Source organism: Bubalus kerabau, chromosome 22 (genome assembly GCF_029407905.1).
Source record: "Bubalus kerabau isolate K-KA32 ecotype Philippines breed swamp buffalo chromosome 22, PCC_UOA_SB_1v2, whole genome shotgun sequence".
Lineage (NCBI taxonomy): Eukaryota > Metazoa > Chordata > Mammalia > Artiodactyla > Bovidae > Bubalus > Bubalus kerabau.
Genome location: NC_073645.1, coordinates 29,766,319 through 29,792,609, shown reverse-complemented (window position 1 = coordinate 29,792,609; position 26,291 = coordinate 29,766,319). Strand labels below are relative to the sequence as shown.

At 41.9% G+C, this 26,291-nt stretch overlaps 1 protein-coding gene and 1 long non-coding RNA gene across 6 annotated transcripts in view; one reads left to right on the top strand and one right to left on the bottom strand.

Moving 5' to 3' along the window:
• Positions 1-18,961, top strand: part of SORCS1 (sortilin related VPS10 domain containing receptor 1) — a 579,121-nt gene extending 560,160 nt beyond the window's left edge. For 4 of the 5 annotated variants that reach the window (XM_055560719.1, XM_055560721.1, XM_055560724.1 and 1 more), the window contains 3 exons: positions 13,498-13,603; positions 13,728-13,888; positions 15,687-18,961. In XM_055560719.1, coding sequence (XP_055416694.1) covers positions 13,498-13,603; positions 13,728-13,888; positions 15,687-15,751 — 332 coding nt within the window. In that variant the 3' untranslated portion in view covers positions 15,752-18,961. Of the gene's footprint in view, positions 1-13,497; positions 13,604-13,727; positions 13,889-15,411 lie in introns of all 5 variants that reach the window. The other variant, XM_055560720.1, reaches the window with a different exon arrangement.
• A 4,634-nt stretch (positions 18,962-23,595) lies between these two features.
• Positions 23,596-26,077, bottom strand: LOC129636639 (uncharacterized). Its single transcript, XR_008707048.1, has 3 exons — positions 25,989-26,077; positions 24,357-24,469; positions 23,596-23,725 (listed from the first exon to the last, which is right to left on the bottom strand). It is a non-coding gene; the product is annotated as an uncharacterized LOC129636639 (long non-coding RNA).
• Between the last annotated feature and the right edge of the window lie 214 nt (positions 26,078-26,291).

Here is a 26,291-nt window from a genome sequence, read left to right as displayed (position 1 = left end):
AAAAAAGGGAAGAAGGACCACTGCTTGCAACATTTCATGTCTCATAAGCAGGATTGCTAATACCTTCCCAGGGACCATTCCAGCACACCGCTGCATACCATTAATTGCTTAGCAGATGTTCAACAGCCTTCTTTTAAAAATATTTGAGCCAGAGTATATTGCTGGAGGGAGGGGCAATGCATAATTTGGTTTGTCTCCAAGGAAAAAGAACTGTCTCCTTTCAGGAATTTACTAGCCTTGCTTTGTTTTTCAAATTCAGTTCCCTGTTTGCTTTTATGGGAACACAAGGTAAGCGTTTCCAGGTACCTGGATGTCATTAGAGACAGGATTTCTTTTGTTTCTCCCACATGTTCTGATTGGGAATTCATTAAATTTGGTATCTAAGTGAGCTAAACTTTAAATGCAGTCCTTGTTTTGTTTTTAGCTCTTCCCGTGCTTCTCAGTTTCTGTACAATTCCTCCTGGGGTCCTCACTGCTCCTGATAGCGGCGTTCCTGAAACTCTCTTGAAGTAAAGATTTCAGATTGTGTGAGAATAAGAAGGGATGAGGAGCTGTTATCAAGAAGTTTGAGAGAGGGCCATGCCTTGAGTGGCTCTCTTTGGCTTTTAGGACCCCGTGGCAGCTGGCGTCATGTTTAGCAGACAGAGGGAGTATGACTCAGTCAAGCTGGGGGCTAGACTGGAAACACTGGTGTTTTGATGGAAGTGTACTTTTGCTCATGGTATTCCCAATTGGAACATTACTTCCCTTTCTCTAATTTTCTACATCATTTAAGTGTCTTTATATTTTAAGGCTCAGCTCTATGTTAACCTTTACATGTTGTTTTTCTAGAACCCTTTACCTGGATATCATCTATCCCTTGTCAGAACTCATATGGGTTTTTTAAAGCTCTATCTGTCTGATCCTCATCCTCTCTGCTAGTTAATTTCCTGAGGATACAGTTCACCATGTCTTTGTAGTGTCTCTATCATTGTATCTAGCACAGAAAATTGCATATATCATGTGTTCAGTAAATAGTGCTTTTACAAATAATTAGAGATATAATTAATTTATAAACTGTAGTTCAGTTCAGTCACTCAGTCATGTCTGACTCTCTGCAACCCCATGGACTGCAACACGCCAGGCTTCTCTGTCCATTACCAACTCCCGGAGCTTGCTCAGACTCATGTCCATTGAGTCGGTAATGCCATCCAACCATCTCATCCTCTGTCATCCCTTTCTCCTCCCACCTTCAAACTTTCCCAGCATCAGGTCTTTTCAAATGAGTCAGTTCTTCACATCAGGTAGCCGAAGTATTGGAGCTTCAGCATCAGTCCTTCCAATGAATATTCAGAACTGATTTCCTTTAGGATGGACTGGCTGGATCTCCTTGCAGTCCAAGGGACTCTCAAGAATCTTATCCAACACCACAATTCAAAAGCATCAATTCTTCAGCATTTAGCTTTCTTTATAGTCCAACTCTCATATCCATGCACGACTACTGAAAAAACCATAGCTTGGACTAAATGGACCTTTGTTAGCAAAGTAATGTCTCTGCTTTGTAATATGCTGTCTAGGTTGGTCATAACTTTTCTTCCAAGGAGTAAGCGTCTTTTAATTTCCTGGCTGCAGTCACCATCTGCAGTGATTTGGGAGCCCCCCAAAATAAAGTCTGTCACTGTTTCCATTGTTTCCCCATCTATTTTCCATGAAGTGATGGGACCAGATGCCATGATCTTAGTTTTCTGAATGCTGAGTTTTAAGCCAGCTTTTTCTCTCTTCTCTTTCACTTTCATCAAGAGGCTCTTTAGATCTTCTTCACTTTCTGCCATAAGGGTGGTGTCATCTACATGTATGAGGTTATTGATATTTCTCCTGCCAATCTTGATTCCAGCTTGTGCTTCATTCAGCCTGGCATTTCGCATGATGTACTCTGCATATAAGTTAAATAAGCAGGGTAACAAGATACAGCCTTTGACTAGGTGGATCACAACAAACTGGAAAATTCTTCAAGAGATGAGAATATCAGATCACCTTACCTGCCTCCTGAGAAATCTGTATGCATATCAAGAAGCAACAGTTAGAACTGGACATAGAACAACAGACTGGTCAAAATCGGAAAAGGAGTACAACAAGGCTGTATAACCTGTAGAGATACGTTCAAAACTCTCATCTTCTTGGTTATCCTTTGGATTCAGTGTGTTGGTCTATGAACTGGTCTCCATGACATGTTATAATGTGTGTGTGTGTGTTAGCCACTCAGTCATGTCTGACTTTGTGATCCCATGGAATATAGCTGTCCAGGCTCCTCTGTCCATGGAATTTTCCTGGCAAGAATACTAGAGTGGTTTGCCATTCCTTTCTCCAGGAGTCCTGTTTTAATACCTCTTACCCAATAATGGGGGAGCCTTGCCTTCATTTAAATAGTAAGCTTCCCAGGAAAACCCACCTCTGTGCTTTCCTTATGTCAGATATCTTTTTTAAGATGTATGATAGTTGTTGATATGTATGTTGTAGAAAATGGGTGAGTTGAAGGAAAATTGGAGCTCTATAAAGGAGACCTAAAGACAATGGGAGAGGGACTGACAAGAGAGATGTTCCTGAAAGATACAGAAGCAAATTTAACTTATTGGCCATTATTTTACCAGAATAGTAAAATAAGGAGCAAAGCAAGTTCTGTCTCCCTTCATGACAGAGCTCGGGGTCTCAAACCTTAGATCACACTACACTTACCTGATCAAACAAACCAGACCTTCTTCACATCTTTTGTAATGTCTCCCTTGAGTTCTCTCTTATCCATGTTTTTACCCTGGCCTTCTTTTTATTGACTGATTGACTGACTGATTTTCTCCTGTATTTTAAGAGCTATGATGTGTGATGTAGGGATGGTTTAGGGAGAGTTTTTCCAACAAGACTCACAGGAAGTCTTGGGATCTGCTGCAGAATATTTGATGCCTGTAGGTAATTACAGCAGAACAAGCCTGGGCTGTTAACAAAATATCCCTAAAATGCCAATAGTTTTCTCATTGCTTCTGGTAACTTGGGATTTACTCAAGGGCACACAGTTCATTTCCAGTTTATCATCTTACTTCTCCACATGACTCTGTACCTCACTATGCAATGATTCCTTTAAAACTATGGTTTTTCCAGAGATGTGAAATAAACTAGTACTCTTGCTCAGTGTACACTGGCTTGATCTGGTCCAAATACTAGTTGCATGAAGCTTTCCTAATTTTAAATCAAGAGGATGAAAAGCATTGCATGTGGAAGATTCAATAAAAATGAGCCTTCATGCTGAATAGGAGTTCACTCAAAGCAGAGAAAATAAACCTGCCAGGTTGAGGGGCTATGCTGAGCAGAAGCAGAACAAAGTTAAGTTTATGTGTAAAGTGATTCATAGTATGACATGTTTGTGGCATTTAGATACATACCCTCAAATATTCCTAACTGGATATTAACTGAAGATATAATTATGAGCAGAGGAAAGAGAGAGGGATACAATTCATGGGAATTAAATGTGTCATTATTTGACATGTCATTTATATTATATACTTTGTTCATCATCCATGCATAATGTGAGAAAACTCTCATCAACACATGTTTAGTTTACTGTTACAAAGTATGATACACATGATAAAGGAAAGAAGGGGCAGATAAATGGGTTTTCTAAGACCATAGGTCAACAGCCAATAATCCTTTCTCATTTTACAAAGTATTTACCCATTTTACAAGGATTTTTCAATTCTAGTAGCAAGAGATGGTCATTTATTTGATAGAGTTGGAAACCTAGAGTCTCTTTTATAGTTGCCAAAGCAGATAGCTGCCATGGTCATGTTAGTTTGGTGCTAGTGTTCGTCACTTAGTCATGTCTGACTCTTTGCGGCCCCCTAGACTGTAACCCACCTGGCTCCTCTGTCCATGGAACTTCCCAGGCAAGAATACTGGAGTGGGTTGCCACTTCCTTCTCCGAAACAGACAAGTAAAGAACCATAATAGGAAGCTGGGACTAGCAGGTGGGCACTCAGGTGAAGAGACCAGGACCAGACAATGCTTTAAACTGTGAGCTTTAGTTTATCACCTTTTAGTAGATTGCCAGGTGAAGGGAATCTGCTGACCGGTAATGAACTAAAGTTTTAACTGCTGATACAAACCTCTCACGCTACACCAAAGTCTGTAACTTTGTTCCTGTGAGGATCCATGGTCATAAATTAATTCAGCAATTATATTTGGGAATGGGGATGGGGACAGGGGACAGGGGATGGGGAGAAAGCCGCTTAAAAAACGTATTGTTTCTCCTTTGGTAGAAGAGATGAGGGCAGTGAGACTAGAAATTAATGCCTCAGCAAGCAAAGGGAAACACTACATTTTATTTGAGGACACAGAGCCTTCACTAGATGAATTCATATTAAATGACAACCAACAGCACTTAGGGATTCCGTGCATTTCACAGGAGTTATTTATTGGATAAATAAACTCAACCTTGAGAGATGAGACTTCTGTACAGTGGCACTGGAAAAGCTGGTGCTAACTGGTTCACTCAAAACATTTGGGATAAATAGCTGCCTGTTCTGTGGCTGGAAAATCTCTTTCTAGCTTAGGGTAGGCAATCCCTGCTATAAAACAGTTGCTCTTTTATTTGGCTGTGCGTCATAGTTTCGGAGGAAGCTTCATCAAAGTTGAGCTTCCTCAGGCCTCACTGCGTGTTCCTGGAATCAGAATCCCAGGGATCTTTGGGAATCTGCCTTTGTAACAGGTTCCCCAAGAGATGTTTATGCAGCCAGGCCTTTCACCAGTCTCAGCAGCTGCTCTTACAAGCATTCTGCAAACAGAAATCTATCTGCGTAACAAGGAAAGGTGCTCGTCTATCTCCAGCAATAAATCTGATTTACAACTCAGGGCATCCACTCAAAACAGAGGCATGCATTTAAAAAAAGGAAAAAAGGCCCTTGATATTAAGTGTAGGAAGAAATTAGTAATAAACATTAAAATCTAATTCCTTGACGTATTTGGAGCAAATTTAATTGGCCGAATGAGTAGACGACAGTGGGAGTAAGGGAAAAAAATGAAACCTGCCTCTGAATGTGGGATATACTCTATCCATAATCTAGATGGATGGCAAAGGCCAGCCAAGAGCTGTGGCTGTGAAGCAGTTGAAAAATGATTAAAGCGTGAACCAGAATGTTGGTGGCAGAACAGCCATGGGTTTTATGAAAGTTAAACAAATGATACTATCTCGGTGTTGTTAATGTGCTAGTGTGAATAGAAAATGATACATCCACACCTCTCTGTATTTCTGCACATATTAGAGAATCAGCATGCTCTTCCACTGCTAGTGGTGGGGGTCACTGTTCTGGGGTTTTGGATACTGATTGGTAAAAAAAAAGGTAAAAGCTTAATATTTCGCAAAGCCTCAAATCTCAGGCTGAAATTTTTTACAATGTAATACCACATAACTGCTCTCAACCCCTCCTATCTGTCTAGCAGTTGCCTTGTTTAAGCTATTATGTTTAGGAAGCCTGTCCTTTGTCAAGGGTATGTGTGGGTTTTTAATAAAACTGTTATCTTGTGTTATCTTAGCATCCATGGTTGCTGCTGACTGGTTCAATTTCTTTTCAGGTGTAATAAAAAGATATTATCACTGAGATGTTAGAGAATTAATATTTCCCAGCTTCGCTTACTACCTCTGGATATGTTATGAGTCAATGTGGGAGGGGATAAGGTACTCAGAATTTCAGTCTAGGTCAAGATACATCATGAATTCTGCCTAACAGTTTACATTGAGAAAGACCCTTTCACTTGAAGGCAGAATTAGCATGAGTTCAGAAGCTTTAGAAAACACAGTATCATATAAGCCACATTGTTATACATGCAGATGCCCAATTGTGAAGTTGTGGAGGTCAGAACTCTAAAGTGAAATAGATGGTTACAATAACATTTTCCATTTAGGGATGAAATTAGCACTAGTGGAATTCATCCACAACCAATAAATTTATCTGTCTCTTTAGTCTCTGGTTGCCTTATGATCTACACGGTTATCATTTACGAGTCTTTTGTGAGTAAAGTCATGCTTGTAATACTTTTCCTTTCTTCTGTTTTTCCTCTCAAATATTTTTTTTTTCCTCTACACATAATTAGGTTGTTTCACAGACATGTGGACCCAGTGGTTTTTGACAGTTATTAAGCTGTTATGGTATTATGATAAGTAATAACAGGTGCTGAGATATTAAATATATCCCTTTCCCAAAGGTGACTAAATGATTGTGATACTTTCATAAATATGCCAGGGACCAGCAATGAAGCGGTTCATTAGCTTCTGAAGATTCATAAGCGCTTTTTTTTTTCCCCCTAAGATTTCCTGGGTCTATAGAAAGGCATGAATGACTATAGGCTAACTGCCCTGAAGATGTACCCAGAATCTCCTGGGCAGAGAATGGTCAGATGAACAGTTCGGAAACAGTACAATCATATATCAGGTTGGAAATAAGCCACAGTTAGGATGCAGGAGATGCAGTTCCCTTCAGGGAACACCTTCCAGAGAAAATGGGACAACCAAGGAAGATAGGCGAACACATGCACAATACAGAGAATATACCAGAACCTAGGACGAGCTACCTTTTAGGCACTAAGTTTCTTATACCTACAGGGACCAAGGCTGTCAGGCCATATCTGTTGTGTCTATATAAGATTTAGTAGCACTCCCTTTCATTCTCAAAGTGTCCTAGTTTAGAAAAGAACATTTATGGTCATCTTATTTATACCCTGGCACCCTGTCAGTAGGGACAAAAGTCCATACCAAGAATTGGATAATGTAGAGCCCAACAGTAAGAATTACTAATTGGATGTTCAACCCATTGAAATAAAAGGGTTTTGAAGAGAGAAGGAGTCAGTAAGCTATTGCTGTGTAACAAACCACCTCCAACTTCAGTGGCTTAACAGTAGCATTTATGATTGCACATGAGCCTGTGTGGCAGCTTGGTGGTTCTTCTGATTTTGTCTGTATTCACTATGTGTCTGCAGTTAGCTGCGCATTGTTGGGTAGAGAGCTTTACTGATCTTGACGGGGCTGCCCCATGTTGGGGGTCGGCTGGCTATAGGCTGGCCTAGAATAGCCTCAGTTGGGATAATTAAGCTCTGCTGCACGTGGTTTCTCATACCTCAGTGGGCTTCCCTGGGCTTGTTCTAAAGTGGCAGTGACAGGATTCCAAGAAAGAAAGCAGAAGTGTGTGAGACCTTGAAACTCACACTGGTACACCATCACTTGCGTTGCATTCTATTGCCAAATCAAGTCCAGTGCCAGCCCAGATTCAAGGGGGTGAGGAAATGAATTTCTCCTTTTGGTAAGAGAAGCTTCAAATTCAAATAGCCTGCAGCTTGGGCACAGAAAGAAGTATAGAGTTGAGGCAGTAGAGCGATCAATCTACATGAGGCTGAGCGCTCTCCTCAGGGAGATCTGAAATGCTTTTAGGTAGTTTAACTAAAATTAATTTAAAATTCTCCTGGAGTCATAACAGGATAGAGCTACTATTATGATTAGGTTGGATTCGTTGACTTTGTTGTTCAGGTCACTCAGTCATGTCCGACTCTTTGCAACCCCATGGACTGCAACACGCCAGGCTTCCTTATCCTTCACTATCCTGGAATTTATTCAAACTTATGTCCATTGAGTCAGTGATGCCATCCAACCATCTCATTGTCCCCTTCTCCTCCCACCTTCAATCTTTTTCAGCCTCAGGGTCTTTTCATATGAGTCAGGTCTTTGCATCAGGTGGCCAAAGTATTGGAGCTTCAGATTCAGCATCAGTTCTTCCAATGAATATTCAGGATTGATTTCTTTTAGGATTGACTGGTTTGATCTCCTTGCAGTCCAAGGGACTCTGAAGAGTTTTCTCCAGCACCACAGTTTAAAAGCATCAATTCTTCAGTGCCCAGCCTTCTTTATGTTCCAACTCTCACATCCATACATGACCACTGGAAAAGCCATAGCTTTGACTAGATGGATCTTTGTTGGCAAAGTAATGTCTCTGCTTTTTAATACTCTGTCTAGGTTTGTCATAGCTTTTCTTCCAAGGAGTAAGAGTCTTTTAATTTCATGGCTGAAGTCACCATCTGTGGTGATTTTGGAGCCCAAGAAAATAAAGTCTGTCACTGTTTCCATTGTTCCCCTATCTATTTGCCATGAAGTGATGGGACTGGATGCCATGATCTTAGTTTTTTGAATGTTGAGTTTAAAGCTAGCTTTTTCACTCTCCTCTTTTACCGTCATCAAGAGGCTCTTTAATTCCTCTTCACTTTCTGCCATTAAGGTGATGTCCTTTGCATATATGAAGTTATTGATATTTCCCCTGTCAATCTCAATTCCAGCTTGTACTTCATCCTGCCCAACATTTCTCATGATGTACTATGCAAAGAAGTTAAATATCCAGGGTGACAATATACAGCCTTGACATACTCCTTTCCCAATTTCCAACCAGTCCATTGTTCCATATCTGGCCCTAACTATTGCTTCTTGACCTGCATAGAGGTTTCTCAGGAGGCAGGTAAGATGGTCTGGTATCCCCATCTCTTGAAGAATTTTCCACAGTTTGTTGTGATCCACACAGTCAAAGGCTTTAGTGTAGTCAATGAAGCAGAGATAGATGTTTTTCTGGAATTCTCTGGCTTTTTCTGTGATCCAGCTTGGATTTGGCTGTTACACAAATGCGGGTGCTCTGTCATAAGGTTCTGTAAACCCTTCCTGTGAGCTAGATAAACTTTCTCTGTTCCAGCCCCATATAACTTTAATTTCTGAAAAAGAGATTTCAGACTTCATGTATTTTGTAATATTCAAGGCATGTAAGTAAAGGCTGACTTTGGTCTGCTTTAGAGGCAAGAGAGGAAAAATCAATCAGTTTGGCAGACTTGAACTTGCTTTTGTAACTTCTTGACAGCACTAACTTCTGGATCAGAAATGTAATATAAGTTCAAAATTCCAGGATCATAGAGCAGATAGATTTCCAAGAAAGTCCCTTTGGTAGAATGAGTATCAGTACAGACCACAGTAAGGATATTTGCGGAGCTTCACCAGGGTGATGCTGCCATATTGTTGACTTTCAAACTGAAAAATAACCTAAAGAGGCAAGGCTGCAGCCAAGGGGATTAGTGATGCTCCGGATGAAGCATTCCCTAAAGCATGTTGTGTGGACCCAGGTCGGCAAAGGGCATGTGCCCCAACGACTTTATGAACCCCTGTGATGAAGTCGTGTGAGTTTCCTTCCTGTAGGACCGCTGTGAACTTTCATATACTGAATCTCCAAGATGGGGAATGTCATATATACAGTTTCCCTAAATTATCTGGCCATGAACTCTAGTTATCTTTCAGGGCTTGTCCTCTATAGACTACACTTTTAGAAATAGAATAGCAATGATATAATGGTTTTAAAGTCATTGGGTATGTACCATCTGCCAGACACCATGTTGCTGCTACTGCTGCTGCTAAGTCACTTCAGTTGTGTCCTACTCTGTGCGACCCCATAGACGGCAGCCCAGCAGGCTCCCCCGTCCCTGGGATTCTCCAGGCAAGAACACTGGAGTGGGTTGCCATTTCCTTCTCCAATGCATGAAAGTGAAAAGTGAAAGTGAAGTCGCTCAGTCATGTCTGACTCCCAGCGACCCCATGGACTGCGGCCCACCAGGCTCCTCCGTCCATGGGATTTTCCAGGCAAGAGTACTGGAGTGGGGTGCCATTGCCTTCTCCATGTTAGTACTTTATAAATTCCATCTTATTTTATTCTCACAGCTTTCTAAAATAGGCACTAGTTTTATCTCCATTTTGCAGATGAGGAAACCGAGGTTCAGTTTAAGTCATTTAGTGTGTCGGCAAGTGGCCAAGTAAGAATCTGATTTCAAACAGGGACCATATCAGTTATTTCACCCTAAACTTAAGTTTCTGAGTTCACTCTCCTCTCATATACTCAAGCCTCAAGCTGTGACCCTACTTACCACTCACTGTGTATGGATCACTTTTCACAAGAATTCTTGTTATTCCTGTAAGCATCGCTATTATCATAATCAGTCTGGGTCCTCATGAATAGGATGTAATAATTCAGTGCATTTCTGCAGGATTGTAGAAACGACATGTACCAGCATCAGCCTTAGAACTGTCAAGTCACATGCTGTAATGCTATGTCCATGCTTTATGGTGTGTGTCAACTGTGGCAAATAAACCACTCAGCATTTGCCCCTTCTACCTTGTTTAGGCTGTAATTGGAGAGGGATTAATTTATGCTTATTGCAGACAGTAAGCTAAAGCTCATTTATCATGAGTGTTCATTCCTCAGCAAAACACAGACAAACCCACCTAGTAATGTTGGGCAAACTGTGACACGCATCTGAGGTTGTGTGGAGTAGCAATAGTCCTGTTTAGCTTCAGACACAGATCGGCAAGCAGGAGTCGCCCACGAAACACAGAGGGCAGCAGTACTCAACCTCTCACTGCTGCTGCCTGCTTCCTGCCGCTGAGCAGTGACTCGCGATGCAAAGATGGCCGGGGGAGTGCATACATTTTAGACCTCGGGATACAGAAGCTCATTTTCCCAAAATAATGTGCGAATTTCTTAACATTGTTAATGCCGCCTGCTTGTAAATGATGATTTGAGTGGGAATCATTTAGATTTGAAAGATTTCAGCTTGTGATGGGGAGATAGAGGAGGAGGAAGGGGAGAGAAGGGACAGAGAGTCCATTTGTGTGTTTGCTTTCTGTGTCAGTGAGAACCTGGCTGCAGCAATTTCTTCACTTTAGTTTTACATTTATTTCAAATTCCAACCCTTTCAGGCAGCCTTAGTATTCTTCCTGGTTTCTCCATAACACTGATGTTCCTCTTGTTCTGAAAGGGCATTCAGCTGGGAATCAGAGGTTCAGTTAATACAGCTACTTGCCTTTACTCATCCTTATATTCCACAGCTTCTCCCTGGGCCTCCCTTAATTCCCTGTCAAATGTGGGGTTTGCATTAGAAGATTGCCTTTAATTGCTTTCCAGTATTATTTCCAAAAGTGTTAGGATGGTATTGTGATAACATCCAGAGAGAAATAGAGTGAAACTTTTATCTTTTAGAGTTACAGAGGAAATTATATAATAGTGAGACTTGCTTCAACATAACCCAGTGTTGGGGTTGTGGGCACTGGACAGGGTAGAAATAAAATAACATTGTCTTTGGGTTGATGGTTATTGAAGAGTGATGGATGCATGAGGGTTCATTCTCTATGTACACTTATCACTGATAAATTGTTGTTTAGTTGCTAGGGTGTATCTGACTCTTTTACAACCCTGCCGGGCTCTGTCTGTGCAGTTTCCCAGGCAAGAATGCTGGAATGGGTTGCCATTTCCTTCTCCAGGGTATCTTCCTGACCCAGGGACTGAACCCACGTCTCCTGCTCTGGCAGGCAGATTCTTTAACACTGAGCCACCAGGGGAGCCCACCACCCATAAATACACACATGTCTATGTATGTGCATCTCCATGTTATCAGAGTTTAAGAATGTATGACCTAGGATTCTAATCGGTCCTTTGAAAACATAAGAATACTTTGACCTTGTCACTTGTTAATTTGCTTCATGTGCTTTACTTTTAGCCTTTAGCCCCATTCTCAGAAATATCTTTTAAAATTCCAGATATGTCCTGCTGAAATTAGCCCGGGGTTGAAGTATATAGAAAAGTGTGCATGTGTGTGTATGTGTGTGTTTGTGAGAGAGAGAGAGAGAAGAGGGACTTTAAGTCTTGGTTCTTCCATTTACTTGTCCTGAGTCCTTTGGAGCGACACTAACCAGGGAGGCCCTCACGGTTCCTGTCTGTTCAGTGGGGATCACTACCCTTCCCTCCACAGTGAAAGTCAGTTGCAGTAATGTCTATGACAGATGGAAGGTGTTCTTTACCCACTGACCTTCTACGCATCGTGATGTGAGTGCTGAAGTATTCCCGGACCCCTTTGCACTGCATTTGCCTAAGTAAATGGAAGAGACCTTTATTTTTCAGTTTTGAGCCCAAAGCGCGTTTGCCTTGGGTGTTCTGTTCAGTGAACCCATCCTGTCTCCTCACACACACACTTCACAGCTTAAATGCTGCTTGACTTAGGGAGGAGAATCAGAGATGTAGCTTAATTTTAGCCCTTCCTAAAAGCTAATTCTACTAAAACAATAAACCTGTTTTCTGAGAAAGAGGGCTTGGTTTGTATTTTTCGCCAGAACTGGTATATGGAATTTCCAGTCATAGTTACTGCACGCCTGGGACGTAATCGTTGAATCACCGGACAGAGCAGAAGCAGCCTTGGGTCTTGTTTGAAACCATCAGCATTGCAGACACCTATCCTGAAGTTTTGTATCTGGGTGACCGTAACATTGTGCTCTTGGCTCTCAACAAAAAGAGCCACAGAAAATGGTGCTTAGAGGTCACCTGCATCCCTGGATATTGGGCTTTGCTTAAACGGACGGAAGGTAAAGGTCAGTGGCCAGGCTTCTAAGGGGTATGCGTGATTTGCCTTTTATGCTGGAGCTATGCTATGTTTGCAAAATGTCGGTGTTCGAGAGGGTGAAAATTAATTGCAAAGTCATTAAAGTAGAGCAGGCTGACCCTGGGATAGAGGAGGGAGGTTTGCAGGTGGAGGGAGATGCTCCCCAGAGCCGCACTCTAGGAGTGAGAATCTTTCATGGATGCCAAGGCATCTGTTCAGTCCAAGAGCAGGACTCACTGTCTCTGAGAGACTGGCGCCTCCTGGCACGAGCTGTCTGGACTTTGGCAAGTTACAGAGATGATGCCGGATTTCACATCTTTCCTCCCGCATTAGAGCAGCTGCCTCGTAAAATATTCACTTAGCCATCAGTTTCCTATGTGTAAAAAATATAAGCAACCAGTTCTCTCACATGACAACTGCTGGGATAGGAGTGAGAGGGGTTGGATAATTCATGAACGTATTCCTGCTGGTAGTGTTTCTGGTTTTCTGCATTACTTGGGGGGAAAAGCTTGCATTCAGAATATAGACAAATTTAACAGTCATATTATAAATATTGATTCAAAGCAATAATAGCAGTAGCAATAAAAGCTAAGACTCATAAAGGGCTTACTATGTGCCTAGCAACGTTATCCATGCTTTAACGTACATCGATTCATTTAATCCTCACAAAAACCCAATGAGACACGTACTTTTATTTTCAGCTCTCCCGATCAGGCATGGGAAGGTAAAGTAACTTGCCCAGCAACTAACAACCAGCCTGTGGTAGGGCAAGCCTTGGACCTAAGCAGGTCGGCTCCACAGTCTGTGCTTGAAATCGTTCCACTGTACTTCTTGAACAGGGCAGTTGGAGCATTCTGGGGCCTGGGACAGGCTCAGATGCACCCACATGTCTGGCCGTGTGAGGTACATCATGTGTGCACATCCCACACGGCACTGTGGGATGCACCAGGCCTCCGTGTGAATGCCCCAAGCCTGTCACAGAGTCACACCCACCCCCCTGCCTGCCAGTGACTGTACCTTGCTTTTCTCCCCTAGCCCCGCTGGTGGACCTCACTCCAACCCACAGTGGCTCTGCCATGCTGATGCTGCTGTCCGTGGTGTTTGTGGGACTGGCGGTGTTCGTCATCTACAAGTTCAAAAGGTGGGTGTCCCCCTCCACAATCTCCCTCCTTCCCTCCTCCTCCTCCCCGACAGGTTCAGAAGCCTTTGTGGTCATGATGTACACGTCCCGTGCACAGCAGTGATGGTTTCTGTTAATGTTTTAGGAAGATCCCGGGGATTAATGTTTATGCCCAGATGCAGAATGAAAAAGAACAAGAGATGGTCAGTCGAGTCAGTCACCCTGAAAGCAGGCCCTATGTCCCTCAGACTGAACTCAGGCGGCCTGGCCAGCTGATAGATGAGAAGGTGGAGTCCCAGCTCATAGGTAAATGATTCCTGGTAGCCCTCAGCTCTTCAGCCTGAGTAGTCAATGGCTGGCTCTCTCTCTAACCCCTCTCTGGCTTGACGTAACCACTTTCTATGCTCTAACATCCCTAAGAGAAACAGCTAAGATGCCTCTTTCCCTGCTTCCTTCCTTTAGAAAAGAGAGAGAGAGAGAAAAAAAAAAAGCTTTCTCGCTCTTATCTAGTTTTTTCTCTTCTGAGTTTATTCCTTTTTTGCAAAAACGCTTGCTGAAACACTGGGCTTCAAGTGTTCATGGGCAAAGAGCAGAGTATGTGCTCTAACAGTATATGAGAAAGACAGATCAGAGCTCAGAGGCTAGAGCTGCTGATCCTAGAGGGCTGGGAAGGTTTTGGGAGCCAGGGTTTATAATGACCAGAGCAAGGCACGGCGCCCCCACGTGGAGACAGTTCTAAGGATGGCAGACTGCTCCAGAACACAAGTAGAAGAAAGACTGATCACCCTGGTTTTTGTTTTTTTTTTTTTTTTTAATCTAGCTTTAATCTAAAATTGTCCCCCAGGAAACATGGAACCTAAGAATTCTGAGGACAAGAGCCATCAAGTTGGCAGGACATGTCAGGAGTGAAGTTTCCTGGAGAGAGCACTGGAGGGTTAGATTGTCCTAGAGCAGCTGGCAGATTTCTTCCTCCTTTCCACTTGTGCCCTACCAGAAGTCTTAAAGTGGATTTCAACATAATTCAGTAGGGCTCATGCTGCCTGGAAAGAAACCAGGGGAATCCAACAGCTAGGTGTAGAAAGTCTCAGGGTAATTGCTATATTCTACTATTTATTGTAGAGGAAATTTCCCAGGAAATTAGGTAAATCCGTGAAGCCACCATTGTGATCCATTTCTCTCCTAGCCTCCTCCTGTCTGGTGGCCCTAGAGTTGAAGCTGTAAATGTTCCCATTTAGACCCTGCATTGCTGACTCTGATGGATACATTGTTATATAAGCATTCATGCTTTACTCCAATGTGATAATGCCAAACCACCTAGAAGGTCCTTAGCTAGGACTGTTAATCTGAAACCTGGAAAAGAAAGAGAAAAAAGTGCTTAGAGGGAAACAGCATCCTCTCTTTAAACTAGTCTGGGAAAGTTCTGTGCCTATATTAAGGGGAAATTTAAATGTGCTGCCTGGCTTGTATGGGAGGTAATGATAACAACAGCCCCCACATCTGGTGTCCAGTTTTCACAGCATGCTTCCTTTTATTTGAGGAGACAAGGTGATAAATGAGTAATTGCTTTGAGTTAAAAAGAAAAAGGTTTTTTGGTCTTCAAGTCCAGAGAAGCGTTCACCCTATTTATTTCTAAAGCTTCTAAGTGCATTTTTGTGGGTCGTTTGGTTTTCAATCCCATTTCCACGGGGTGTGAAGCATAGGCAGTGTTTGCTTTATTAAAGTAGCAATCCCTCCTTCACCAGGAACAGCTCCCAGCGCCTTGCAACGTGTCTGACACCTTTCCATTTCCAGTGTCATTAAATGAGTAAGTGTTACACGTTTTCTCTTAGGAGAGTAGCTTTACCCTCCCCTCCCTCCCCTTCTACTCAACCTGGTGACTCATCTCTCCGATTGCAAAGAGCAAGACACGCCACTCCACCTTCAACGCCAAAGCGGGGATCGGCTGGGGCTCAATTTGCCATTTAAGGAAAACCCCCAAAGGCTACAGGCGACCTGCTGATCAGGAAAGAATTTCGCTCTTGTCAAGTGCATCCTTCTCCATGACCACTAACTTTGTGTTTTGTTTTTTTTTTCCCCTTTGTTGTTCTGTTTCCTATCTTGCCAGGAAGTATTTCCATAGTTGCTGAGAATCAAAGCACAAAAGAAATCCCTACCTATGTAAATGTTTGACTGGAGGACGCCAGTAAAAACAAAAACAAACAAATAAAATAAAAACAATCAAAATCCAAACAGACAAACAAACACTCACTGCATCGGGACTTTTTAATTCTTCAGACACAACAAGGGTTTTTAGCTTTAAGCCTGTGCATGTGGACAGTACCTTGAGAACATGTTTGGAGGGGTAGTGTACAGGTGCTCTATTTTAATGGAAAAAACACTCCCCTCCCCCTTTCTTCTTCTCTTTTTTCTGATCGGTCGTGTTTGTAGAAAATTCCTAACATATATAGGCCAAGGAGATCTGCATGTATTTTTGGAAATATTCTTGGCTCTAGATTTAACAGCTCTTTTAGCACTATAGGCTGATGGGTGGATTAGCCACCCTGGCTCTTTTCACAAGACACAAAGACATGCACAGGAGTTCAAAACCCTGAGCTGTTTCTCTGTTCCACTTTCCTTGTTGCTATTTTCCCCTTCTAAGTTATCTTGGGGAGCTCTGTTGGCTGACAGCGGTCACAAGGTGGCCTTCTCCATTCTGAGTGGCCATAGGGACAAAGAAGCAACTTCAGGCTCCATGGATTCAGGCAGAATAGGGAAGGAAGGAAGGAAGGAAGGCAGGGGGCAAGTGTGTCAAAAGTGGACTTGGGTTTCCCGTTTCCCCTTCCAATCATGACGACCTCTCCTCTAGCTTTCCCTACTCCTGCCCTGTGTAGGAAACAGAATCCCAGTTTACCCGCGTTGTGACCTTCCCATTTGTCTGCTCTCCACGTGTGGTCACGATCTGTCAATGCCTTTGTATCTCTTCCTTCCAGTCCCCAACTTACCCTACAACAGCTCCTGCCTTTTCTTCCCAAACACGTTGCTAGATTCTGGACTTTCATCCTGATGTTCCTTAAAAACTGACCTCATCTCTGCCAACCCTGCCTCCACCACCCAAAGTTTCTGATCTCTGTGTCAGCTTTGCACATGTCCATGCATGCAGCCTCCATATACATCCTGCCCTGCAGGGGTCAGCTTCATGTGTTTTTTTTTTTTTTTTTTTTTTTTTTTGTCTCCTCCTGTAGAACCTGCCTTTTCTAAGTATCCTTGCCTTTCCCCACCTGGAAACACATAATGTGTGTGAAAGAGTTGAGAGATGCAAAGCAAGTCAAACCTGGCCCATGTATCTTAGAAAAGAAAGTGTACGAATGAATGGTGGTTTTTCCTCACAGCTTAACAAATATCTCCTGCAGTCAGATTCCAGAAGATTCTTGTGAGAAATGTTCTGCATGTGTTACTGTGTGGCAGGGCAATTTCCTCCTGTGATGGTTGCTATTACCCAGTATTTCTTCTTTTACAGTAGAGTGAAATTATTTGTAAAATAAAACTGATGTTAAGCAGAAGAAGAACCTAGTTAATGGATTTAATGTTTAAGAGTGTCAAAAAGTCTAAGAATATATGGAGGTCTTGCCATATTGGGATGGGATTGTGGTTATGTCGGATGACCCTAGACTTCTACATGTGTGCTCTCTGCTCTGTGAGTCTCATAGTATCAGCAAAGGACAATTTAATAAGTGTAAAGGGGTGGAGTGAGCAGACTCAGGCAGATTGGCTCAAAGCAGGAAGAAATCCCCGTTCTCCCAGGGCCATCAGAAAAGAAGGTCCAGAGACAGTGGGAAACAAAAGTATGTCTAACAGCAGCCCTTGGAGTATTATGGATTGGATAAAGCCCACTCTAAAATATAAGAGAAAGGACAATGGCAGTGTCCTAGAGATCCTGATGACCCCTGCCTTTGTGTAGCTCAAGTAAGGAAGAGTAGCAAATCTTCATTCAGAAGTTAATCAAGCAGAAGAGTTTATGGTTGAAGATGCTTGGTATGAATCTGGGAAACAGATTGTGCCTGAGGCCGCCATCTATTTGTAGAACTCAATTGATCCCCAACCTGCCAGGCTTCCTATCCCATAGGAAACATTTTCATTGATCCTCTTCGATTGGAGCCTCCCAAATTTAATCTGGAAGACAGTGTTTGGAAACCAAACGAGGCTCATTCACAACAGAACAGGGAATCATCAGAGTTGCAGTTCAATTAATTTTAATTGGAAAACTGAAAAAGGGAATAATACTCAATCTAGCACAGTGCCTTGCTTAGAATAGGTATTAAGAAAATTAATGTTGGAAGAATTAGTGTTGGAAGAATAAATGAATACACGAGAAGACATAGAGAAGAATGGGATTGTAAGTCCTCGTCTAAAACAGAGGTGGAGATGAGATGCCTGGCATTTTGGGAAGTGATCACAGATGGCCAGTTCTAGATTCAGCATCTCCAAGGTCCTCATGTTCCTCTCCTTAGAGCTCCCTCCCACCTATAGGAGACTGGTGAGGCAAAGTATTTTGCTCAGAGGGGATCTTATTGTTCATATGATCTAGCTCCATGGTTCTCAAAGTGTGGTACCCAGAGACCAGCAGTATCAGCATCACCTCGGACTTGTTAGAAATCCAGATTTTATGTCCCCTTAACATCAGACCTACTGAATTAGAAACTGCAGAGTTGGGGCTCAGAAGACTGTTTTTACAAGCTCTTCAAGTGGTTCTGAAATACTCTAAAGTTTGAGAACCATCATGGGAGGCCACACCAGCTCAATCCCAAAGAGAAGGTAGTGATGAGAGCCTGCCAATGGGAGGGACCCAAGTGCCTACCTACTCACTAACAGCAGGTACAAACACATTGAGGAGTTTGGTGGGCTCAAGGCCAGAGGAATGGGTGGGGAGGGATGGATGGGAAAGGCAAGATTCAGGGCAAACTGCAAATCTGATACTGAAACATTTTCCAAAATCCCAGAGGGCAAACTGTGCATGCTCCACTCTGAACTACCCAACCAAGGTTTCCTCCTTTGCCTTATTTTTAATTGGATTCATTCTCCAAAATGCAGAGTTTGCTTTGCTTTTTTTCAGAAGTTCCAAACAGCAACTTTGAGAGCAATGGGGTGCTTGGCAGCTGTTCTGTGTTTTCCAGGATTCCAACTGAGCATTGAAATTCCCTCATTTGCCAACTTATTTTTATAGGAAGCCAATTAAAAAAGAAAAAAAAAGAAAGTTTTCTTATAGTATTGAAACTACTTCTAATTTTAAAATGACTTTTTTGATGTATTTTTTGTTAAATACTATGTAGTGTAATGTATAATTGCTCTTGTTTATTGCTTTTACAATCATATTTATTAAACAGATAATGTCTCTAAAATCTATGCCTCAAGGTGTTTCTTTTATTCCAAACTTCAGTGTTCAGTCCAGATATAGAAGCGCTAAATCTATAGGGTTTCATAAAGGCTAAATGCATGAGAGTTTAGGAAGCACCACAGGTTTGAGGGCTTTGCATTTGGGGGGCTTTGGATTTTGCTGTTGAAGTAGGATATATAGTCTACTGCCTGAATGCTACCCGCATTTCAGTTGACTGTATAATGTCTGTTGGTTTACTATTGCTTTCTTCTATTTAAAAATCACCCTAAGCTGGTTACATTGGAATGAGTACCATTCTTACTTTTTGTTCCTTTAAAATGAGAAATTATTGACATGGAACAAATTCATTCAAATTTGTTCAGAAGCTTGTAGTTACTGAAGGACCAAACCTGCATGTAATGGACTGAAACTTGGGGAGAGGGAAGAGCTCAAATGCTAGAGTAATTATGGCTTTGCTACAGGAATCAGGACAATGGAGTTTTCCTCCCACCTCCAGCAGCTGTGTGACCTTGAGCAGAGCTTTAGTGTCCTCATGTGGATAATTTGAGGGAAAAGGACACCTCCCAGAACTGTATTCTGAGTGGGCGAGCCCTGTCCAAGAGTTCCAAATAGCTGACTTAAACTTGGTGGAAAATAAAGAAGTGGACTGGATCCAAATCCTTTTGGCTTTGTGGCGTGTTTTCTCTGTCAACGATTTGTACTTGTGTTTCGCTGAAACATTTGTGCAGACACAAAGCCCTCCAAAGCCTTTTCGAAGACCTGCCAGACTCAGGATGGCATTGCCTCATTAGAACGGTCTCAGCATGCATGGGAATTTCTGTTGTTTTTCAGGTGAGCTTTCACCTTTCCTTTAACACAGACTAAACTTTCCTTCTGACCCCTCATTGTCTTCCAGGCCTATACTGTTTTTCTCCATCAGCAGCAACTTAGCTCCTGTGTCACTGAGGGTGAAAGTGAAAGTTGCTCAGTCATGTCCGACTCTTTGTGACCCCATGGACAGTCCATGGAATTCTCCAGGCCAGAATACTGGAGTGGGTAGCCTTTCCCTTCTCTAGGGGATCTTCTCAACCCAGGGATTGAACCCAGGTCTCCCTCATTGCAGGCGGATTCTTTACCCGCTAAGCTAGAATTCATAGTATGTCACTGAGGGTACAGCCAGTCAAACAAAAGTCATCCCTGGAGATTTCAGACAGAGAGGATTTAATACAGGAAATTTGTTGCTTGTGTAACTGAAGAGCCAGGATGCCAAATAGGGGAAGGTGAAGCAACTCCAAGATAAACATCAACGGGAGGCCTCTATCTTCCCTGGGCTGGAAAGACAAAGAGATCCCCAGAGCCCAGGACCCAGGACCACCAGATGGAAGCTGAAGTCATGGCGGACATGTCTGGAAGAAACTGGAGCCACGGAGGAGACACAGCCTTTGCCAGCACTGTGGCCCCAGCAGAGGGGAGGGAGTGGGGGAGCTTGCCCTAGGCCTCCCGTCTCCCGCCAATGTTTCCCACTAGCTCGACCCAGCCACACACAAGGCAGTGGGCAGTGGAGCCTGGAAAATAGTTTTCTGAGCTACTAAGTAGAAAAAGGAGGAGTGGGACGTGGACTTGAGAAACACAGATGGATAATTGGCACAGCGCTTGTTTCAAGTTCTGCCCACTTCAACAAATCTCCTTCCACCCAAAGGTGCTTACTAAATAGTCAGTGCTCCTTTCTCTGTGCCATTCTTTCACGTATTAGCCTTTAAACAACACATATTTAAAATGTGGCATTATGTTTATGTATGTCCTTTTATACCTTTCTCACCAAGTTCTATGCTCATTTAGGGGAGAATCTTCTATTTTTCACTTCACCCCTTCAGCCTGTAGCTGACAGCACTGGACATCACCATTAGGGGGCGCTAGATAAATGTTTGCTGAAACAGCCTTGGAATTTTTCAGTTTGGTGTTGCAAGTCCATTTCATTTAGCAAAGACCTCTGAGATGCCCTCCTGGGTCAGACTCCCCTACCCAGATAGCACCTCCAATTACATGTTCAGTTGGTGTTTGTCAAGCATCAACACATCCTTGCCCTTCGACTCTGATACCACTCAAGCTGTTGTATTCAGGGAGCTATTCTTATGTATTAATTTAAGAGAAATAATTGCAGTTTAGGGGAAAAAAAAACACACCTCCCTAGAACGTGGCATGAAAAACAAAGGCCTAAGTCTGGTTTCTGAATCCTTATGTAATTTGTTTTCTATTTCTTAGGGGTTAATAGTATTTTGGAAAAGTGTTAGGCTCACTCTTTCACAATGGGGGAATCCCAAATTAATTCCAGATGATCATATATAAGGAAATAGCTGTTATAGTTTTCATGTTAAACACACGAAAAAGGATCTTTGGTTTACAAAATACAAATAATCATTAATCCATTGTGGTGCAGACTTTTTAGGTAATTATAGTACAGCTGTGAACAAAGCTGATAATATGTCTGCCTTCATGGGGATATATTCTAATAGGGGCAAATAAGAAAATTTAATATAACATGTACGATGCTATCCTCTATATAATTTAGAGATATTTATAAGTAAATAAACAGGGAGCAGAGTGACTGGAGATGGGAGAGGAGGAAGTTGGTCCCCAGCTTCTCTGAGATCTGAAAGCTGAAAAGGAACTAGTCATTCAGAGAGATATACAATGGTCGTTAAATGGTTAAGAAATACACAAATATAACTCTTATCTTAAAGAGGACCTGACATTGGCTTGTGAAAGTGGTCACTGGAGTACTGATAGCTTGTGGTATTTTAAAGGTGTAGAAGGAGTGATTGGAAATCCAGTAGAAGATTGTGCTGCCAAATGGATGGCGCGGCTCTTAACACAAGAGGCAGATGGAGGCCGCTGGTAGGTGTGTGTATATGTTAAAAGCAGTTTGGATATACTGATAAAAGGAAGAAGTCTCACTTGACAGCAAAGGGGAAAGGTAAGAAATACACCAGTTCTCCTTTCCTCCCCCTCAGCATTAGCCTAAGGACTTCTGCTGTGGAGACCGGCAGCCACCTCACCCTGCAGACCTTAGAACATCACCCACTTTCTAGCAGCCACAACCAATATTTAGAAATATGATTTTGGCCCCAAGAATGTTCAGTTGTGGCCAAAACTCTTTGTTAAAGAAGATGATAGTATGAAAAGGTATGATTGTTGCTGTTGTTTAGTCTCTCAGTCATGTCCAACTCTTTGTGACCCCATGGACTTCAGCACGCCAGGTTTCTCTGTCTTTCACCATGCCCTAGAGTTTACTCGAACTCATATCCATTGACTCAGTGATGCCATCCATGTCATCCTCTGTTGCTCTCTTCTTCTCTTGCCCTCAATCTTTCCCAGCATCAGGGTCTTTTCCAATGACTCAGCTCTTTGCATCAGATGGCCAAAATAGTGGGGCTTCAGCTTCAGTATCAGTCCTTCCAGTGAATATTCAGGGTTGATTTCCTTTAGGATTGACTGGTTTGATCTCCTTGCACTCCAAAGGACTCTCAAAAGTTTTTTCCAACACCACAGTCCGAAAGCATCAATTCTTGAGTTATCTAGATAATAAACACACTCTGTGAACAATAATATTTCAAAAGATGCATCTGGAGATGTCCTGATGAAAGCTTTCTGCCCATGTAAACATTAAAAAGAACTCAGTAGACAGTATTTTTAAATTAACTATTTAACAATAATACATAATGTATACCTATATAATAAAATGTTTCAGTAAAATTGTTTTTTCTAAAAAATATTTAATAGCCTGAGAAAATTCTCAGGCAATGTTAAGAGAAAGCAGAATTTAAGACTTTGTGTAGTATGAAAATAGCTTCTACAAAAAATAAGTAGGGGCAGACCGTCAGATTGACATATAGTAACACTGGTTATTTCTAACTTGTAAAATACCAGGTTTTTAAAAATTCTCCTACATCTTTATATATTTGCTATTTTTTTCTAAAATGAACATATGTTACTTATATGGTCAGAAAAATACTATTTTAAATAAAATGCATAAGAAATATAGAACAGATCTAAAATATTTATTACACTAATTATGTAATTATTATGAATAGTCCTATATATAATATAATATGTCAAGTTTATAGAAAAGTTCAAAATTGTTGGCAATATATACTTAAATATCTTTAGTAAATTAAAAATAACTTCTCTAGGTAAAAAATACTTTTTGTTTCATTTTTGTCAATTTATATTGAGATGAAAACATTTTGTTGTTATGGTACTTGCAGTTTAATTCAGAAAATTTCAAATATTTAAAATTTTTAAACTGTAAACATGCTGTGTGTGTGTGTATATATATATGTATGTATGTATGTATTATACATGTATATACACACAAATGAACATGATTAATGTTACAGTATAAATATAATGTAAATATGTGCATTATTCAGATATGTGCACATGCATGTAGAAATAATTAACAAGGGAAATAATTAACGTGAGTTTTTTTTTTTTTTTCACATGAGTTTTTGTTTTATTTTTCCCCATAGAAATAATCTGAAAATACTCTCAGGAAATCTAGAGGGACAGGTAACTATTGAATTCTTTTAATTTTTTTAAATAGGACAGAGAAATAATCACAAAGTTATTTGGTCTACCCAGTATAGCATCCCAATTTTTAGATGTATTTCCAAATGTTCTGTAAATATTCTTTCTTTTTTTTAACCTCTTAATTTTATACAACATGTTGCAAGGATGCTGGGACTTTGGGACGGAAGGTTGGGAAGGATTTAATCGAAGTAGGAGACAATGACCTATAAAAGAAGAAGAGACAAAGGAGGTGATGAATAGTACATCTGCTATGTTATAAGGAATAAGTGATTTAAAACATGCTTCAAAGTAGTATGTTCATTTAACTAATGCGGGAACCCTGATCTGGAGAGCTTAAGTGCCATGTCCAGGGTCACATAGCCAGTAGGACAGTAAAGTCAGAATTCCAACCCAGGACTCCTAATAGGCATGCACCCTCCTTTTTCCACTCTAGCACCCTCCTTCTTGCCCTCCTCCAGGTAAGCCACAAATAGGAGAGGGCTTAAAACAGAAAAATTATGTGTTCACACAGTTCCCTGCTCCAGATATAGTGGTGGGAAAGTTTACACAAGGAAAAGAGTTATCATTCTTTTGAAAGCTCACTACAAATCCTGTCTCAGCCTTTGCAGTTGAGTTTCACAAACAAAGACTTAGACCTTTTGACCTTACTTGACTGGTACACAGGGAAGATAGGCCACCTAAGCCCTCCCAGAGGAAAGAACTGATATTTGCTACTAACTCTGGTAAACAACTAGATATAGAGGAAGTGTTTTCCAGATTCCATCACGAAGTAACCCGAAACCCAGCAGCTCATGCGCCACCCAGGGGAGCTGCGTGTAAATCGTAGATACAGACCTGGTTGGTGCACTGGAGACTGGCTTCCTTACTGATTCTCAAGCCTCTGAATGTGGTGTCTTCCCAGTACCCTCACTGCAGGGCAAGACCTTCCATCCTCACTTTGGCCCATCCTTTTGGAGTGAAAAGTAATAACCCAAAATGAAGCCTTGCTGCTGCTAAGTCGCTTCAGTTGTGTCCGACTGCGACTCCATAGACGGCAGCCCACCAGGCTCCCCCGTCCCTGGGATTCTCCAGGCAAGAACACTGGAGTGGGTTGCCATTTCCTTCTCCAATGTGTGAAAGTGAAAAGTGAAAGTGAAGTCACTCAGTCGTGTCTGACTCATAGCGGCCCCATGGACTGCAGCCTACCAGACTCCCCCACCCATGGGATTCTCCTGGCAAGAGTACTGGAGTGGGTTGCCATTGCCTTTTCCAATGAAGCCTTGAGGTTTTATTATATACAAGCATACTTGACCAAACATGTTTTTATTTGTAACTGATGAGAGTCCATAATATTATTACAAATAGGAAAAAAAAAAACTGATTGGTTTGGGATGTCCCACTCAGTCATGGTGCATCATGAGACTTAAGTGGGAAGGAAGACTAAAGCAAGCCTGGAAAGGGCTGAGGAGCCAGGACTGACTCAGGTGAGTGGCCGCTTCTTGACCTCAGTGTACTATCTAAAGAGGCATAAAAAATCTAGATCGTGTTTAGCGCAATTCCATAGGTGAAACATGCAACCTAAAGATTCAGGTCATTGATTACATGAAAAGTCAAGCTGGTAGATGTAATATAGGTGTCCTCAATTATCTGTATCTGTCTCTTATGAATAAGAGTCTACTGAGTGTCCTGAAGTTGGGAGGCCAGTAAGGTCTGACCCTGAGGGACAGGGGATAGCAGAAACCAATCAAGGCATCTGGCTTCGATTTAAGTGGATTCTTAGCAGAACAGAGTAGGGGGCTCAAGTCCATTCAAAAAACTGAAAGCAAGGCCAAATATCTCGGTCTGAGCTATGTGATAGAATAACTCGGATTTGATAAGAAAGCAAAAAACAAAAAAAAACAAGCACACAGGACCCACAGTTAAAGCATCCCAACTTCTCCCAGACTGAGCTTGTGATGCCTAATACACACTGCAATCCTAGTGGCATTGGTTCTGGAACAATGTGGATTCCACTTCCTCCAAACCTTCTGGGAATGGATCATGTAGTAATCTCAGAGCTTCTTGGACAGTCTCTCAGAAAGTGACCGGAAGAGCCAGATGAGAGTAACTGTCCATTAGTTATCAAGCTCAAACAGATCTTGTCTACACTTTATTCTTCTCCACACTATTCCTCTTCCTTAAGCATCTGCACTGACCTGGGTTCCAGCTCTGTATAATTTTGTTGTTATTGTTTAGTTGCTAAATCATGTCGGACTCTTTTGCAACCACATGGACTATAGCCCACCAGGCTCCTCTGTCCAGGGGATTTCCCAGGCAAGAATACTAAAGTGGGTTGCCATTTCCTTCCTGGGGGAATCTTCCTGACCCAGCGATTGAACCCACATCTCCAGCATTGGCAGGAGGGTCCTTTATTACTGAGCCACCTAGGCAGCCCCTTTACAATTCTGGGAGACAACAAATAAATCCAGTGTACGGTAACTGACTCACCTTGAACTCTTCAGTAGGGAAAACTTTTCAGTGAGCAAGCTGGTCTGTATGCTCTGTGTGTAGGCAGATGCACTCCTTTTGGTATAATGTGTGGTAGGCAGTTTCTGGGAAAAACAAAAGCAATGCCAGATGGTTTATTAGGTATATTGCAGTGGTCCACTCTGCATAATTTTATAGGCATTACAAATGGGACTGCCATGCATCCTCTCCTGGGAAGCAGAGGCAGAAAGTAACTCAGCAGCTGGAGTCCAAATTTTCAGTGCTTGGGGAATATCTTTATTAAGAATCAAGTCTGCCGGAACT